Below are 17,560 nucleotides of genomic sequence, written 5' to 3'. Positions count from 1 at the left end.
GTCTCGTTCCTAGAGAGGCCAATCAGCGTCGTTGGGGTCCTGGGTTATAGTTCCCACGGAGTCCTGCTGCTGCTGTGTGTGGTGGCGGTAACTCGGACTTGGAAACTGGGTGCTGTGTGTCTACGGGAGGAGCAAGGGGACGGAGGCCTGGGAGGATGGGCCGTGGGGGGAGGACTGTGGAGAGGGCAGGGCGGGATGGGGGGGGGGAATGAAGGGACTGTAGGGGCGCAGTTCGTGCGCTTCCACAGCGAGGCCTGGAGACTGAGGACGGAGCCCAGGAGGTGTGGCGGGAGCCATGGGTGGAGCAGGTGTGCCCGTGTGCCCGGGTCCTGGGAGCGGGAGACGCAGAACTCCAGGACACCGCACAGACTTAAGAACCCGCAGACCGCGCTGTCCTACAACCTGAGCCCCGACCCAGAGTGACCTCCACCCGGGTCAGAGGTCACCACCCCTCTATCTGCAAGGCCAAGGTCTAAGATACCTTGTGGGAGCCACTTGGCCCGTACGCGCGAAGAGCAGGCAGGGCAGGGAGAGGAGCGATGATAATGACCTGTTTCATTTTCAGTTTATTTTGAAATCCAAGGTGTGGGGCCCCAGCTGAGCAGGTGCACAGAGTTGAGTGGGTGGTCACTAGTGGGCGGGGTTTGCCGTGGGGCTGGGGCTGGGCAGGTCTTCACGCCATCCAGTCCCAGTACTGCTGAGGTGATGTGGGACGGACATCTCATCCCCGGGTACCGACAGATACCCTCAGTTTGCCTACGACCAAGACTACCTCTCCTGAGCAGGGACTTGAGCTCCTGGAAAGCAGCGGACATGGCAGCTCAGAAGCGTCAGCCCAAGTGGGAGGAAGCTGATGTAGCAGAGCATTGGAGGGCAGGTGCGTGGAGGGGCTACTCAGTTACCTGCAGAACGGCAAGGAGATGCTGCAGAGCACAGGTACCACAGATGTTCTCCTGTGGAAGTCCCCCCTCCACTCACGCAACCAAAGAGGGAAAATGGGGCCCACCCCGGGACACTGCCCTCCCTCTGCTCTGGAGGGGGATGAGCCCTCCTGCCTTTCACAGGCTATGTCAGAATGACTCACGTCTGCCCCAATCTCAGGACAGTTAGAGTCACTTTTCCTCCATGCACAGAATGGAAGACTGTCCCTGAAACAAGTGTCCAGCAGGTCCCTTCCTCTCTGGCAGTGGTCCTAGGCATCACCGGGAGGCTCTCAGCATTTGTCCTCTGCTGCAACCCAGTGTCTTTGTCATCTCTATCAGTTTTTCGGAAAGGGTCAGTCTTATCTCCAGATCAGGACAGAAGCCAGAGTGACCTGAATTCTGTATTCAGGCTCCATTATTTTTTGGGAGGGGGGTCCGGTCGTGGGGCCTGAACTCTGGGCCTGGGTGCTGTCCCTCAGCTCTTCACCTGAAGGCTAGTGCTGTACCACTTGAGCCACAGCGCCATTTCCAGCTTTTTTTTCTGCTTACGTGGTGCTGAGAAATCAGACCCAGAGCCTCATGCATGCAAGGCAAGCGCTCTACCACTGAGCCACCTTCCCAGCCTGGGGCTCCGTTTTTTTTTAATGTCATAATTATGCCTGGTCTTACCATATATGGTTTCTGCTATTATACCCTTCTGGGTGCCACCTGTCAATGACAGCAGTAGACGGTGTCTTTCTGTCATTTTGCCACAAGGGGGCATGGAGGCCTTGCACACAGAAACTCTGTGCTATGGAAAAATGAGTTTTCAGCACTGTGTAACTGGTCCTCTTGTCCTCCCAGTGCTATTTTGCTATTTCCTGGATAGTGATTACTACAGTTTTTTAGTATTTTTTAAATGGGAACAGACTGTGGGAATAGCAGAGAGGAAGGGTCTCATGATTTGTTATCTTAGAGAAATGTCTGTTAAGTTTCCATCTTCTTTGCTTCCCCTACCTGCCATTGTTCTACTAATAGCACAACTGCTGCCAGGAGATGAATTAACTTCCCTGCTCTACCACAACCTCCCACCAAGGTGGACTCCCTTCATGCCAACAGTTAATTTCAGCTCATTTGGCAGGAAGGGAAAGAGAGCAAGGAGGGACCAAGGTCTCACAATTCCTTTCCAAAGTCCATCCAAATAGCCTCAGGCCCGCCCACTATATACTGCATCTCAGAGGTTCTGTTCCATCAGAGGAGCACCACCCTGGGGACCAGGCCTTTAACACATGGGTCTTAGGGAACATCTTCCACCCTAACTCAGCAATAAGATGAAAGATGATCCTAAAAGACATTGTTTAGAGAGAGAAATACAGAAGATGCACCAATGCCAATAAACTGGGAAAACAAAATATGTATTTCATCTGTCTCATTCCTCCCAAACACAGTGTTTTCAAGAAATGTACCTGAAGCCTGGGTTGAGAGACAGAGGGAGGAAGGAGACAGGGGCGGAGGGTTGATGGGTTGAAGCCAACTGGGCAAACAAATCTGAGAGACTCTTACCTTCAATTAACCAGCAAAAAGTCAGAAACAAGCCTGTAATCCTAACTACTCAAAAGGCTGAGATCTGAGGACTGAAGTTCAAAACCAGTCAGAAAAGAAAACTTCATGAGATTTTTTTTGGGGGGGAGGTGTGTGGAGGATTGATCATGGGGCTTAAACTCTGGACCTGGGCACTATCCCTCAGCTGTTCAGGTCAAGGCTAGCACTCTACCACTTGAGCCACAGCACCAGATCTGGTTTTCTGAGTGGTTTATTGGAGATAAGAGTCTCATGGACTTCCCTTCCCCAGCTGGCTTTGACCATAAGCCTCAGATCTCAGTCAGCCTTCTGAGTAGCTAGAGAGCCTTCAGGAGTAAGCCACCGGTGCCCAGCCCATGAGATTATTATATCTAAATTCTTATTTCTAAATTAATACCTAATTATCTAATTAGTTCTTATGTCTAAAAATAAAAGCCAAAAGTGGACCTGTGACTCAGTGGCAGAGTGGTAGCCTTCAACACAAAAGCTGAGACCAGACACAGTTGCCACTATCTGTGACCATAGGTCCAGCACCACCAACGAACACCCTAGGTTCACATGTCTCCTCAGCAGAGTCTGATTCTCAACCTGTCACCTCTCTTATTCTTTTTTGTTGGTGGTGGTGGTCATGGGACTTGAACTCTGGGCCTGGGTGCTGTCCCTGAGCTCTTCAGCTCAAGGCGAGTGCTATACCACTTGAGCCACAGTGCCACTTCTGATTTTCTGTTGGTTCATTGGGGATGAGAGTCTCACGGACTTTCCTGATCAGGCTGGCTTTGAACTGTGATCCTTGGATCTCAGCCTCCTGAGTAGCTAGGATTATAGGCATGAGCCACTGGCACCCAGCTTCTCTGCCCTATTCTTTTCCCTGTCTTCTTCACTGAATTGATCTGGTTGGCATGGCATCACCTGAACACGGGCCTGATACAGCCCAAGGGCCTAGTCAAGAATCTGTGGGCTGTTAGGTTTTTAAAAAGAGGTAGCTGAGTAAGAACTGCAGCACTCACGTGGTATTCAGGTAAGGGGTAGGTTTATTCAGTAGACCTGCTGGGACCAGGCAAGGTTGGCACTCCACGTGGCTGGGAAAGGCCTGGGAAGGAGAGAGAGCTGGGAAAGAGAGGAAAGAGCTAGAAAAGAGCAGAGAGAGGGGTAAGAACAGTAGCACTCACGTGGTATTCAGGTAAGGGGTAGGTTTATTCAGTGGACCTGCTGGGACCAGGCAAGGTTGGCACTCCACGTGGCTGGGAAAGAGAGGAAAGAGAGAGGAAAGAGCTAGAGCAGAGAGAGAGCAGAGAGAGCTAGAAAAGAAGAGCAAGAGCAAGAGCTAGAAACGAACAGAGAGAGAAAAAGAGAGAGTCTGGGCCTGGGCTAGCCCTTATCTAGGGTATGGGCGGGGAAAGGTATGACCACATCAAATTCAGATGTGACCTCAGCGGATGCAGATGTGACCTCTTCCAGGTGTCTCAGTTGCCTAGGTAACGCAGGTACTGGGTGGAGACTTTGCTGCGAGGAGGGTGGAGTCTGCTAGCCATCCAGGGGCGGACCTTACATTCCAGCCTTTTAATAATCATGAAATAGGGCAAGGATTCTCTCTGGCTACTTCCTGCTGAAAAGGGGCATTGACAATAGGGGTAAAAGGCTGGAATTTGCTCTCCTCCCAGAGAAGGCATTGAGCAGCAGCTGTCCTTTGGTGGCCTGAGTCCTTAGATGAAATCTGGAGAAGTCTCATGAGCATTGAGGGGCTGGAAAAAAAATACTAGACAGCAAATAAATGGCAAGAGGAAGGACTTGGGGCTGAAAATGTTGGTAGAAATGTCCCTAGCTACTTCTGACATCGGGCGACTAGGTGGAGAAGTCAGGTGACAAAGGCAAGAATCTAAATTCCTGTCCAGTTAATAGGTAGACTGGTATGGACACTAGATGGGCAGGCTTCTTACTTCTACTGACCTCCCGGCTCAGGTTAATTTTGAAAGGGCAGGCACAAAGTAGCTGATGTGACATCATCTCTTACTCCTCTCCATGTTTCCTTGTTCCCCAGACTGGCTGAGTCTAGGTGCTCGTTGCTGGGATGGCTTGTCCCAGTTGGTATTCAATGAGGTTTGAACTCAAGGCCTGGGCACTGTCCCTGAGCACTTCTGCTCAAGGCTAGCACTGAACCACTTTGAGTTATAGTACCACTTGCAGAGTTTAGCTGGGAGCTGGAGTCTTAGGGATTTTTCAGCCTAGGTGGGCTTTGAACTGAAATCTTTGCCACAAAAGCCCTTTATTATTTCCAATTAAAGCAACAAGGAGATCAAGTAGAATAAATAGAACTTACCTGGTTCTTATCAAGAATTGACCGACAAATATTCTGAAATGACAAAACTTCTTAGATGTGAGAATCTTAGCACAGATATGCCCAATATTTTAGAATCATGTAGTCAAGTACCAGAATACACAACACAAAACAAAAAAGGCAAAACTCAAAACCTAAAATTTTGACAATGTTTAGACATCTTTCCTAACAAAGCATATCAGATGGTTGGGCCTCCGTTACCAGGGCCTGTGAAAAGAGCAACTTGTTAGTAATGCACCTTAGAATAGATGGAGTAGTAAACTTAGTGGAAGGTTAAGGGTCAGATGGGGCCAAACCCTTAACCCACCACGTGGCCAAGATGGCGAATTCAAGATGGCGAATTTCTGAAAGAATGCAAAGAAAGCCTAAACAAATAGATCAAGCCTACATTGGCTAGCCTTTGAGAGGGAACCTAGGGGGGGGGTCCCCGGGACCCAGCCTGTGTCGCACTTTTCAAGGCACAAGCCAAAAAGTTGTAGAGAAAAGGGTAGAAAGTTGGACATGAATGGCAGAGAGAGAGCAAAGAGAGCCTGAAATTAAACAAACTTCTGACCATTTACCATTGCAGTGGCAAAAACTGTGTACTTCTGAGAATGGCATAAAAATGAGGCTCTCTGGCTTTCCAGGGAGCACAGGAGGCATTTCAAAGGGGTTTCATGGCTCAGGCGTGATTCGTAGCACCCCATTAAATGAGTAGAGTCAGTCTGGTAAGTGAAGGAGAGCTGACCAGGCAGAAGCGGCGTCCCAACTTCCCCCAGAGCCCTTTAGAGAGAAATGGCCAAGCCCCCAAAACCAAGCGTCCTCGGCTTCAGAGGTGACTGGACTTTCAGCTAAAGGCCGTAGGAGCTATCTGGCATGGCGCCACGTCTGGACAGAGACTGAGCAACAGAGAACCGTAGAGTAGTTTCACTCACCAGAGTAGAGAAGTGGTGTGGACGTGAATGTGAAGGCAGCAATGGTATCGATGCGCTGATTCCGCCACAGACAGACTGGTTCGCAAAAGGCCGTCAGAACTGTGGGTATTCCTCAGAGCAAAAAGGAAGAACAAAAAAAGAAAAAAGAGGAAAAAAACAGAGAAATCCCAGCTATCCTGACTTTAAGCCTTTATCCGAGTCACGGCACCATTTATGTTAGGTTTTTAAAAAGAGGTTGCCGAGTAAGAACTGCACCAGCACGCACGTGGTATTCAGGTAAGGGGTAGGTTTATTCAGTAGACCTGCTGGGACCAGGCAAGGTTGGCACTCCACGTGGCTGGGAAAGGCCTGGGAAGGAGAGAGAGCTGGGAAAGAGAGGAAAGAGCTAGAAAAGAGCAGAGAGAGGAGTGAGAACAGTAGCACTCACGTGGTATTCAGGTAAGGGATAGGTTTATTCAGTGGACCTGCTGGGACCAGGCAAGGTTGTTAGGAAAGATGTCTAAACATTGTCGAAATTTTAGGTTTTGAGTTTTGCCTTTTTTGTTTTGTGTTGTGTATTCTGGTACTTGACTACATGATTCTAAAATATTGGGCATATCTGTGCTAAGATTCTCACATCTAAGAAGTTTTGTCATTTCAGAATATTTGTCGGTCAATTCTTGATAAGAACCAGGTAAGTTCTACTTATTCTACTTGATCTCCTTGTTGCTTTAATTGGAAATAATAAAGGGCTTTTGTGGCAAAGATTTCAGTTCAAAGCCCGCCTAGGCTGAAAAATCCCTAAGACTCCAGCTCCCAGCTAAACTCTGCAAGTGGTACTATAACTCAAAGTGGTTCAGTGCTAGCCTTGAGCAGAAGTGCTCAGGGACAGTGCCCAGGCCTTGAGTTCAAACCTCCTTGAATACCAACTGGGACAAGCCATCCCAGCAACGAGCACCTAGACTCAGCCAGTCTGGGGAACAAGGAAACATGGAGAGGAGTAAGAGATGATGTCACATCAGCTACTTTGTGCCTGCCCTTTCAAAATTAACCTGAGCCGGGAGGTCAGTAGAAGTAAGAAGCCTGCCCATCTAGTGTCCATACCAGTCTACCTATTAACTGGACAGGAATTTAGATTCTTGCCTTTGTCACCTGACTTCTCCACCTAGTCGCCCGATGTCAGAAGTAGCTAGGGACATTTCTACCAACATTTTCAGCCCCAAGTCCTTCCTCTTGCCATTTATTTGCTGTCTAGTATTTTTTTTTCCAGCCCCTCAATGCTCATGAGACTTCTCCAGATTTCATCTAAGGACTCAGGCCACCAAGGGACAGCTGCTGCTCACTGTCTTCTCTGGGAGGAGAGCAAATTCCAGCCTTTTACCCCTATTGTCAATGCCCCTTTTCAGCAGGAAGTAGCCAGAGAGAATCCTTGCCCTATTTCATGATTATTAAAAGGCTGGAATGTAAGGTCCGCCCCTGGATGCAAGCAGACTCCACCCTCCTCGCAGCAAAGTCTCCACCCAGTACCTGCGTTACCTAGGCAACTGGGACACCTGGAAGAGGTCACATCTGCATCCGCTGAGGTCACCTCTGAATTTGATGTGGCCACACCTTTCCCCGCCCATACTGTACATAAGGCCTAGCCCAGGCCCAGAAGCGCTCTTGCTCTTCTAGCTCTCTTGCTCTTGCTCTTCTTTTCTAGCTCTCTCTGCTCTCTCTCTGCTCTAGCTCTTTCCTCTCTCTTTCCCAGCCACGTGGAGTGCCAACCTTGCCTGGTCCCAGCAGGTCTACTGAATAAACCTACCCCTTACCTGAATACCACGTGAGTGCTACTGTTCTTACTCGGCTACCTCTTTTTAAAAACCTAACATGGGCCACCCCTCAAAACACATTATCCTGTTCTTTGGCTTATGTGATGAGTGAACACTTGGCTAAAGAATTGCAGTTAGAAAAAGAAGCTGCTGCTTTTCCTGAATTTGTTGTTGCTGAAGGACCAATTATTTATGGTAAGAATATTGACACTTCCAGTGACCCAATGCAGGCTCAGATGCATCAGAGTATAATGCACAGCTTAGGCATGAAGAAAAAATTTCAGTGGTTTCCATTTCCTTTGAAAATTATTTTTTAAAATGCATCCTTAGTAGACTAGCAGGATACTTGTGATGATCCCTACAGACTAATAAAACAAATTCTTACTCCTAAAAGGGGTTTTATTAGAAAAGGAAAAGACATCACCACCAAACATGATGGAGTGGTGTATGGGAGAAAGAACCAGCAAGAATGGAAAATTGTGTACCTGAGTTTCAAGTAGGATAGGGAATTGAAATGGATTTCAAACTATCAATCCATGTTTTCCATGCCTTAAAACAACATGCCTGGACTGGGAAGGTGGCTCAGTGGTAGAGTGCTTGCCTTGCATGCATGAGGCCCTGGGTTCGATTCCTCGGCACCACATAAGCAAAAAGAAAAAAAGCCAGAAGTGGCGCTGTGGCTCAAGTGGTAGAGCTCTAGCCTTGAGGTGAAGAGCTGAGGGACAGCGCCCAGGCCCAGAGTTCAGGCCCCACGACTGGACCCCCCCTCCAAAAAAAAAAAACCAACAGCATGCCTATTCAGAAGAATGTCAGAGTGCCTGCCTTCATGGAAAGAAAGAACATTCTACTGGGGAAAAAGCAGTTGATCTTAAGACACATTTATTTATGTATAAAATAGTCAACTCTGGAATGTTGAATACTATCACTGGCTGTAATAGTACAGGAAAAGAATCTGTTGTCTTCCATGCATACAGAGGGAGCATGGAGGATGAGAAGGAAGATAGTGAAGTCATACCTGTAGAATGGTACTATCCATGTCTTTAAAACAACCCTTAATGAGTTTAAGAATCAGGACAAATAGGGGCTGGGAAGGTGGTTCAATGGTAGCCTGCTTGCCTTGCATGCATGAGGCCCTGGGTTCAAGTCTTCAGCACCACATAAGTAGAAAAGGCCAGAAGTGGGGCTGAGGCTCAAGTGGTAGAGCGCTAGTAGACAGCTGAAGAGCTGAGGGACAGTGCCCAGGCCCAGAGTTCAGGCCCCACGATGGGCGGGGGGGGGGGGGGGGTGGGGGGGGGGGGGTGGGGGGGGGGGAAGAATCATGACTGTTGGGAGCCAACTATCTCACTGGAACATCCTGAGGCTGAGTTTACAGAATCCCACCTTTTCACCTGGCCCTAAGCCAACACCCTGCAACTACTAAGGACCACCTTTTCACCTTGCCCTAAGCAAGCACCCTGCAGCTGCTTCGGCCAATGAAAAAGCTTCCTTATCCCAAGCATATAAATACCCTTGTGTGAAAAATAAAAATTAGCAGCTTGATCAGAATCCCTGTCTTGCTGTCATTCTTTGTGTCTCTTGTCCCTTCATTCCTTCTCGCTTAGGTTCACTGCCCTAGTTGAAGTCCTGCGGGTCGGGACAACTGGCGCCCAACGTGGGGCACGAGCCTCAGACTAAGGAAGGAACACTGTCCTCCGGGAAAACTTGGCCAAGTACAGTCCGAGATCGCCTCGACAGACCCCGAGGAGAGACAGATCCTGGAGGAGAGTGGGGACGGCACATGGTGAGTGACCCACCATGGGACAAGCAATGTCGTCACATGATCTATTTCTGTCAGACCTCAAGGAGGCCTTCAAGACACGGGGAACGCGGGTTAAGAAAAAGAATTTAGAATTATTTTTCTCATTCATAGAGGACTTGTAGGAATCATAGATGCAAAAAGATGGCAAAGAGTAGGAGATTGTTTAACAGATTATTATGAAATCTTTGGTTCAGAAAAGGTTCCTGCTACCGCCTTTTCCTATTGGAATTTGATTAATGAAGTTTTAAAATGTTCTCTATTTGATAGTGGAATTTTAAAACTTGTAAAAACAGGAGAGGAGGTTCTCCAACATGCCTCTCGGCCCCCCGCAGCTTGCCCATCGGTTGTATTAGATATGACTGCTGGTCAATTTACTGAAAATCCCTTCCTTTTGTGGCCCGGTCCTTCAAGGGCCCACTGCCCCTCCAGATCCAGATGTTTTTTCTAAGAGTATAAGAGACTTAGCCGGGCTTGGAAGGTGGCTCAGTGGTAGAACGCTTGCCTTGCATGCATGAGGCCCTGGGTTCAATTCCTCAGCACCACATAAGCAAAAAGAAAAAAGCCGGAAGTGGCGCTGTGGTTCAAGTGGTAGAGCACTAACCTTGAGCTGAAGAGCTGAGGGACAACGCCCAGGCCCAGAGTTCAGACCCCATGACTGGACCCCCCCCCCAAAAAAAGAGGCTTAGCCTCCGGTTTGTTGAAAAGCTTAAAAATGCATGTGCCCAATATGGCCCGACTGCCCCTTATGCATTAGCCTTGTTAGAAAACCAAAGTGCGCGCTGGCTCACCCCTAATGATTGGAAGTTCCTGGCCCGCACCACCCTTAGTGGGGGTGATTTTGCTTTATGGAATGCGGACTTTAAGGAACAATGTAGAGAGACCGCGCAAAAAAAATTGGGCTAAAACATCTTCAAAAACCTGGACCTATACTAAACTTTTGGGTAATGCGCCCTTTGATACCAATGCTAAACAGGCGCGCTTTCCTACCGGACTTTTGGCACAAATTCAAAATGCTGGCCTTTATGCTTGGAAGCGTCTCCCTCAAAAGGGATCAGCTACTACTTCCCTGGCAAAAGTTAGACAGGGGCCAGATGAACCCTACAGTGACTTTGTCTCGCGGCTTAACTTGGCTGTAGAAAGGCTTCTTGGGCCTAGTGAAAGTGAAAGTGCCTTTGTTAAACATCTTGCCTTTGAAAATGCTAACCCGGACATGTCAAGATGTCCTCCGGCCACATAAAAACAAGGGTGACCTCTCTGAGTTCGTCAGGCTTTGTGCTGGAGTAGGAACCACCCACGCCATGGGGCTCACCATAGGCGCTGCTTTTACCAAGGCATTTCAAAGTTCAGTCCCCAGCTCACATACTTGCTTTAATTGTAAACAACCTGGTCACTTTGTGAATGTCCCTTCGGCAAACAAAGCCAAGGGGCAATGCCCTCCCAAGCTACAGGTAGACCACTCCCTGCCACTCTTTGTCTTTTAGGTCAAGAACAAGCAGCCCCAAGGTGGCTGCCAGAATGTTTGATAAAACAGGTGAATGGCTTACCACAACCCAGGGGAAACCTTCCCCCCCCCCCCCCCCACCAGGATGATGCCTTTTCTCTTACAGATGCAGCTAGAACTCCAGACATGGACCTTCCTGTTTGAATTTATTAAATAACAGATTAATCTCTTGGCTTCTAAGACCATACAGGTTCATCACCATCGCCTTGATATGGCAGACGGCGGCATTGAGATCTAGGATTTACCACAGGCTTTTATTAGTGTTTTGCCATGAGCTTGTTCCAGTGGGAAACCCACCCCCCTTCTTTTTTCTTAGAAAACCCTTCTCCTTATTCATAACCCCTGACCATTCAACAGGCAAGACCTATTGCGCCCTTGCCATAAGGGATAGGTTCGCCCCTCCTCCTATAGGCCCCTCCACTTGGGGGAGGATGCACCTATGGGAGGAAGAAAAAATGCTCAAATCAAGGGTGCAGGTAAGACTGCAGGGGGATGGATCCGCGAGATCCCAAAACCCAAGACCCCTGAGTGGCAAGCTCTGGTGCATGACAGTTGGCATGCATACCCACAAGCCATCTCCTCAAAAAACATGCCAAGGCATGTAAAACTCCCCTCCCTGAGTGAGGACGCTCGCTCAGGAGCGGAGAAAAACCCTGGGCCCTTAGAGGAACAGAGCCTCTGTCACCCCCTTAAAAAGAGCAGCCAACAATTAATGGTCAATTTTCTAAATAAGAAAGGGGTAGATGTTGGGAGCCAACTATCTCACTGGAACATCCTGAAGCTGAGTTTACAGAATCCCACCTTTTCACCCTGCCCTAAGCAAACACCCTGCAGATACTAATGACCACCTTTTCACCTTGGCCTAAGCAAGCACCCTGCAGCTGCTTCGGCCAATGAAAAAGCATCCTTATTCCAAGCATATAAATACCCTTGTGTGAAAAATAAAAATTGGCAGCTGGATCAGAATCCTTGTCTTGCTGTCATTCTTCGTGTCTCTTGTCCCTTCATTCCTTCTCACTTAGGTTCACTGCCCTAGTTGAAGTCCTGCGGGTCGGGACACATGACAAATATATTAAAGATGATTTCAGGTTTAAAGACTGCTTCAGTAAACTAAATCAATGTAAGATCATCCACCTGTAGGCAGAAAAAGAAATGTACACGCACTCTCACAAGAATGCAGAGAGCTGGAATTCCTTGTCCAACAGTTATACTGCTCAAAAAACATATTTTAGTTGTCTTTTATTGGCCATAATCAAGTTCCAGCCCCTAAATTAAGAAAAGTAAAGCTCAGTAGGGAAGAAATGAAAGAAGCCTACTACCAAACTCTTCATTTGGTACAGAAGTTGTATAATAAATGTACATGCCACCCTCAGCGAGTATACCATGTTGTGGCATGTTGGAAAGGTTTGGTTGATTGATGTCAGTCAGTCAGTAGAACCAACTCATCTTCATGGCCTGGAGTTCTTGTTCTGTGACTGTAGGAATGTTTCAGTTTTTCCAGAAGGGAGGAGTAAAGGAAGCCCTCAGTGAACAGCAGTTCTTCAATGCTGTTTCAGACTTGAACATCTCAGCAGAAAAAGGAACTGACTTCTTAGCTGAGATAGAAGCATTGGAGAAAATGAATGAAGATAATGTTCAGAAGAATGGAAAAGAAGCTGCTTCATTTTTGCAGTGTTGTATGCTGAATGCATCAGTGCCCACTGCTTTCTGTATCAATATGACCGTGATTGTTAGCGCCTACAGCAAGTGCAATATGGATGACTTAGAATTCCAACACAGGAGGAGTGGACAGTGGTACTTCTGTTTTTCCCCTTGTAATCCCTGTGCCAGATATGTGAAATTTTTAGCTCGGCATTGAGAGAATAAAATGTTACTACCTCTCATCCTATGGTCAGAATAATACAGTTCCTTAACAGCTATAGATCATCTAGGGAGACAGAATTATATATAACACATGGTAGAAAATGTTTTGATAAGATATTTTTTTTTTTGCCAGTCCTAGGGCTTGGGCTCTGTCCCTGAGCTGCTTTTGCTCAAGGTGAACAATCTACCACTTGAGCCACAGTGTACTTCTGGCTTTTTCTGAGTAATTTATTGGAGATAAGAGTCTCACAGAGTTTCCTGCCCAGGCAGGCTTTGAACCATGATCCTCAGATCTCAGCCTCCTGAGTAGTTAGGTTTACAGGTAGGAGCCATCAGCACCCAGCCTTGTAAAAATTGTTAAAACTTAGATAACACTTCCAAAAAGGAAAGGGACAGATGTGTTTAAAAGGGAAGTATTGGTATAACACATTGCTTTATTTACTTCCCCATTTTGTGTTACAGCCTTCCTCATATATTTTTTGCCCAAAATGATCCCTTCTGCTGGGCATTGGTGGCTCACACCTGTAATCCTAGCTACTCAGGAGGCTGAGATCTGAGGATCACTGTTCAAAGCCAGCCCAGGCAGTGAGTGAGACTCATCTCCAATAAAACACCAGGAAACTGGAAGTGGCGCTGTGGCTCAAGTGGTAGAGCACTCACCTTAAGCTGAAGAGCTAAGGGACAGCGCCCAGGCCCAGAGTTCAATCCCCACAACCTACCAAAAAAAAGAGCCCTTCTAGACTGTGACCATGGTGCTGTGGGAAAATTTCTTCTCCTTAGTGGGTGATGAAAGTGTAAACTGTTTTGGAAGAACTCATGGAAATAAACATAAGCAATACTTTTATTGGTATGTGAAGGAAATCAATGGAATGCTACTTTCCCTGCTCATATTAAAAAAGAATTGTAGATTTATGAAAGAGATAAATTTGTAAGAAAAATTGTAAATTCATAATCGCATTTTAAAACTAAATTTCAGGGTTGGGAATGTGGTTTAGCTGTAGAGTGCTTTCCAAGCATGCATAAAGCCCTGGGTTTGATTCCTCAGTACCACATAAACAGAAAAAGCCATAAGTGGCACTGTGACTCATGCAGTAGAGCATTAGCCTTGAGTTGAAAAAAAAAAACCCACTAAATTTCAGCCTTGAAATTATTTCTTGGGGCTGGGAAGGTGGCTCAGTGGTAGAGTGCTTGCCTTGCATGCCTGAGGCCCTGGGTTCGATTCCTCAGCACCACATAAGCAAAAAGAAAAAAAGCCAGAAGTGGTGCTGTCGCTCAAGTGGTAGAGCGCTAGCCTTGAGCTGAAGAGCTGAGGAACAGCCCTCAGGCCTAAAGTTCAAGACCCACGACCGACAAAAAAAAAAGCAAAACTATGTGACAGCACCCAGGGCCTGAGTTCAAAACCCAAGTACTAGTACCAAAATAAAAAACAAAAACAATTGTTTCTGTTAAGTTCAAATTACTTATTAGTATTATAATCAAGCCTTATTTGTTGTTATGTTAAAGATGATATAGAAAGGTTACAGTTACAACAGTCAAAGAGTTCATTTATTTTTGGACAATGTCACCTCTTCCCCTGCTCTCCCAGTCTTTCCCTCCTCTCTTCACCACAAGTTTTATAATTTATTTTCAATATTAGTGTCTAGTAAGGACCACTGCTGCATTTGGTCACCCTTTGTCCCTCCTTTTCTATTAAATCAAGTATTTTTAAGGACTGTTGTTTTGTTGGTCGGGGGCTTGAATTCAGGGTCCTAGTGATATCGTAGAGCTTTTCTACTTAAAGGTAGCCCTCTATTACTTTGAGCCACAGCTCCACTGAGGTTTTCTGGTGGTTATGTGGAGATAAGAGTCTCAAGGACTTTCCTGCCAGGGTTGACTTCAAACTGCTACCTAAGCCTCTGAGTAGCTAGGATTACAGGGAATGAGCCACCCACTTTAAGGACTGTTTCCTGTGGAACATAGTGAATATTGACAGATAGAATGCACATGGCACAAATAACCTTGAGGTCCACACGGATGTGGGAGTGCGCACTGCTCCCAGAATCAAACCCTTGAGAAACTTTGATTTGGCCCCCAGGCTTGGACAGAGTGCTGGTGCGAGAGGACAGGAATCGGGACGAAGCCCCAGGTGCCCCGGCCTAGATCTCAGGGTCTTGACCCAGAGCGGCTCTGGGTCCAGAAGCTCAGCACTGGGGATTCCCAGTCTCCCCAGCTGGAATTCTTCCCCAACCTATGTCGGCAGAACATTAGTGACGCGGCCCAGCTCTCGCTGCTATTGGCTGTCGGGTTCTAGAGAAGCCAATCAGTATCACTGGGGTTCCTTGTTCTAAAGTCCCCCACGAGCTACCAGGACTCAGATTCTCCCCAGAGTCTCAGCATGAGGTCATGGCGCCCCATCCATCCTGACGCTGCTGTCCGGGCCCTGACACTGACCAAGACCTGGGCGGGTGAGTCTGGGAACCAGGGGAAACAAATCTACAGGACAGAGGGAGGGAACAGGTAGGTAGGGTGAGGGGACCCTCGAGGATGGGGGGAGGCGGACCGGGAAGCCATGTGCCCTCCCCTCCGCCCAGACCCTCCTGCCCCCTTTCTGTCTTTCTGAGCCCCTTCTCCCGGCCCCTGCCGTGCTCCCGCCCCATCCCCCCTCTTCTGCTCCACTGTGGGTGGAGCGGGACACGCGGATCAGCATGGAGGCGCACAGATTGCAAAAGTGAGCCTACAGAATCTGCTCGGCTACTACAACCAGAGCGCGGACGGTGAGCGACGCCGCCGGGTCGGAGGTCACGACCCCTCCACGCCTCCCGCTGACCAGCCCGAGCCCCCGGGGTCTCAGGACTGAGGTTCAGCCCAGGCTGCGGGCGCTGCGGGGGAACCGGCACCCCGGGAAAGAGCCGCGGGGTGGGGCCGGTGTCCTCTCCTTGTAGGGCAAAGTCCCCGCGGGGCGCGGGCTGACCGTGGGGGCGGGGCAGCTTCTCACACCTTACAGAGAATGAGTGGGTGTGACATGAGCGCAGACGGCCGTCTCCTCCGCGGGTACTGTCAGCACGCCTACGATGGCCAGGACTACATCGCCCTGAACGAGGACTTGAGCTCCTGGACCGCGGCCAACATGGCGGCTCAGATCACCAGGCGCAAGTGGGAGGAGGCCGGTGTGGCAGAGAGTGACAGGGCCTACCTGGAGCACACGTGCGTGGAGTGGCTGCGCAGATACCTGGAGCGCGGCAAGGAGACGCTGCAGCGCACAGGTACCAGGGCCCGGGGACTCCTCCATCTCCTGTGGAAGTCCCCCTCCACTCCCACAGCCAGAGAGGAAAAGGGACCCAGCCCACCACACCCCTTCCCCTGCCCAGACAACCATGAGCCCCTGCCTTTCACATGCTGTGTCACACAGTGGCTCTGGAATCCACCTTGACCTCACCACAGTGAAACACACACTCTATCTCTCTCTCTCTGTCTCTGTCCATGGAGGGGAAGTCTGTCCCTGAAACAAGTGTGCAGCTGGTCCCTTCCACTCTAGCAGTGGCCTCAACCAGGACCCAGTATGGCTAGAAGTCTCTTCCAGTGCTTTGGAGAAAGTGTCTCTTATCTCCACCCAGGACAGAGCGCAGTGACTCTTGAGAGCTCCAGGGCTTCTGGCTTTGGGTGACCTCAACCAGAGTCTACGACACTGCACTGTTTAGGAGATGATTCCAGAAGCCTAGTTCTAGGCTGGATCTGCCATCCCTGTCCCTGAGCTGGCTCAGTGGTCCATGGGAGGCAAGGAGAAGCATCTGAGTTTCTGGGTTCTTCTCAGTCCCCCAAAGGCACACATCACCCTCCACCCCACCTCTGAACATAAGATGACCCAGAGGTGCTGGGCGCTGGGCTTCTACCCTGCGGAGATCACCCTGACCTGGCTGCGGGATGGAGAGGAGCAGACCCAGGAAATGGAGCTGGTGGAGACCAGGCCTGCAGGAGATGGAAGCTTCCAGAAGTGGGCAGCTGTGGTGGTGCCTTCTGGGGAGGAGCAGAGATACACATGCCATGTGCAGCATGAGGGGCTGCCTGAGCCCCTCAGCCTGACATGGGGTAAGCAGGGCTGAGGGCACAGAGCACAGCTGTGCTCAGAGACAGCAGGAGGCATGTGCAGCTCTCAGCAGGTAAGGACTGAGAGCTGGGTTCACAGTGCTCATCCTCCTTTCCCTTCTCTTCCCAGAGCCGCCTGCTTGGCCCACCATTCCCATCAACAGAATTGTCACTGGCCTGATTATCACTGAAGTCCTGGTTATTTTAGCTGTGGTGGTTTTTGTGCTGTGGAGGAAGAGGACTGGAGGTAGGAAGGTGGAGGTCTGAGTTCCTGGGCCACTTGTGGGTTGCAGGCCCCAGGCAGAAGTGTGAGCTGCACTCCTAATGGGAAGTTGCAGCACACTCAGGGCCTTCCCCAGCCTGACAGCTCCTCTTCTGTAAATCACCTGGAACACGAAGGACACAAAATTCCCCCTCCTGAGGGTGGTGATGGGAACTGATTGCAGCACTCAGGCCCACAGGGACTCAGCTGCCCACTGAGGTCACACTCTAGGACGTCCTGGGGTCTCTTCCCAACGGTTGCACTCCTCTCTCCTGATGCTTCCTTGGTTCTATGGTCACATTTCTAGAAACTGCCCATGAATTCAAGGCTAGGGATTCATCCAGGCCCTCATGGCACTGCTTGTGTCCTGCCTCTCACATGGTGTTTCTCCTTACTGGTAACAATAGAGCAGGCTATGATAAGGTGTTATACCAAAATTCGGGGACCCCTAGAAGACCACCAGAGACCACGATCAATGTAAGCAACAAAGAGCCGGTTTATTGAAAGCTCGAGCTTGGTCCTCTGCGCACATGGTAACTGGTGACACTAAGA

General features: G+C 49.1%; 1 protein-coding gene and 1 pseudogene across 1 annotated transcript; both read left to right on the top strand.

Moving 5' to 3' along the window:
• The first annotated feature begins 813 nt into the window (after positions 1 to 813).
• LOC122111171 lies at positions 814 to 12,679 on the top strand (annotated as a pseudogene).
• A 2,702-nt stretch (positions 12,680 to 15,381) lies between these two features.
• LOC122111340 (H-2 class I histocompatibility antigen, alpha chain-like) lies at positions 15,382 to 16,646 on the top strand. Its single transcript, XM_042684137.1, has 3 exons — positions 15,382 to 15,437; positions 15,651 to 15,926; positions 16,475 to 16,646. Exons 2-3 carry the CDS (start codon positions 15,671 to 15,673, stop codon positions 16,522 to 16,524), a joined length of 306 nt encoding a protein of 101 aa, XP_042540071.1. The 5' UTR covers positions 15,382 to 15,437; positions 15,651 to 15,670; the 3' UTR covers positions 16,525 to 16,646.
• The last annotated feature ends 914 nt before the right edge of the window (positions 16,647 to 17,560 follow it).

The sequence above is a fragment of the Dipodomys spectabilis genome, unplaced genomic scaffold (assembly GCF_019054845.1).
Source record: "Dipodomys spectabilis isolate Male_0828 unplaced genomic scaffold, ASM1905484v1 ptg000085l, whole genome shotgun sequence".
Classification (NCBI taxonomy): Eukaryota; Metazoa; Chordata; class Mammalia; order Rodentia; family Heteromyidae; genus Dipodomys; species Dipodomys spectabilis.
The sequence above is the reverse complement of the archived record's forward strand: the minus strand, read 5'-3'. Positions and strand labels throughout refer to the sequence as shown.

Coding starts and splice junctions, on each gene's coding strand:
- LOC122111340 (XM_042684137.1), top strand. CDS start 15,671: ATGAGTGGGTGTGACATGAGCGCAGACGGCCGTCTCCTCCGCGGGTAC. Junction 15,927..16,474: donor GGAGACGCTGCAGCGCACAG/GTACCAGGGCCC, acceptor GGTTCTTCTCAG/TCCCCCAAAGGCACACATCA.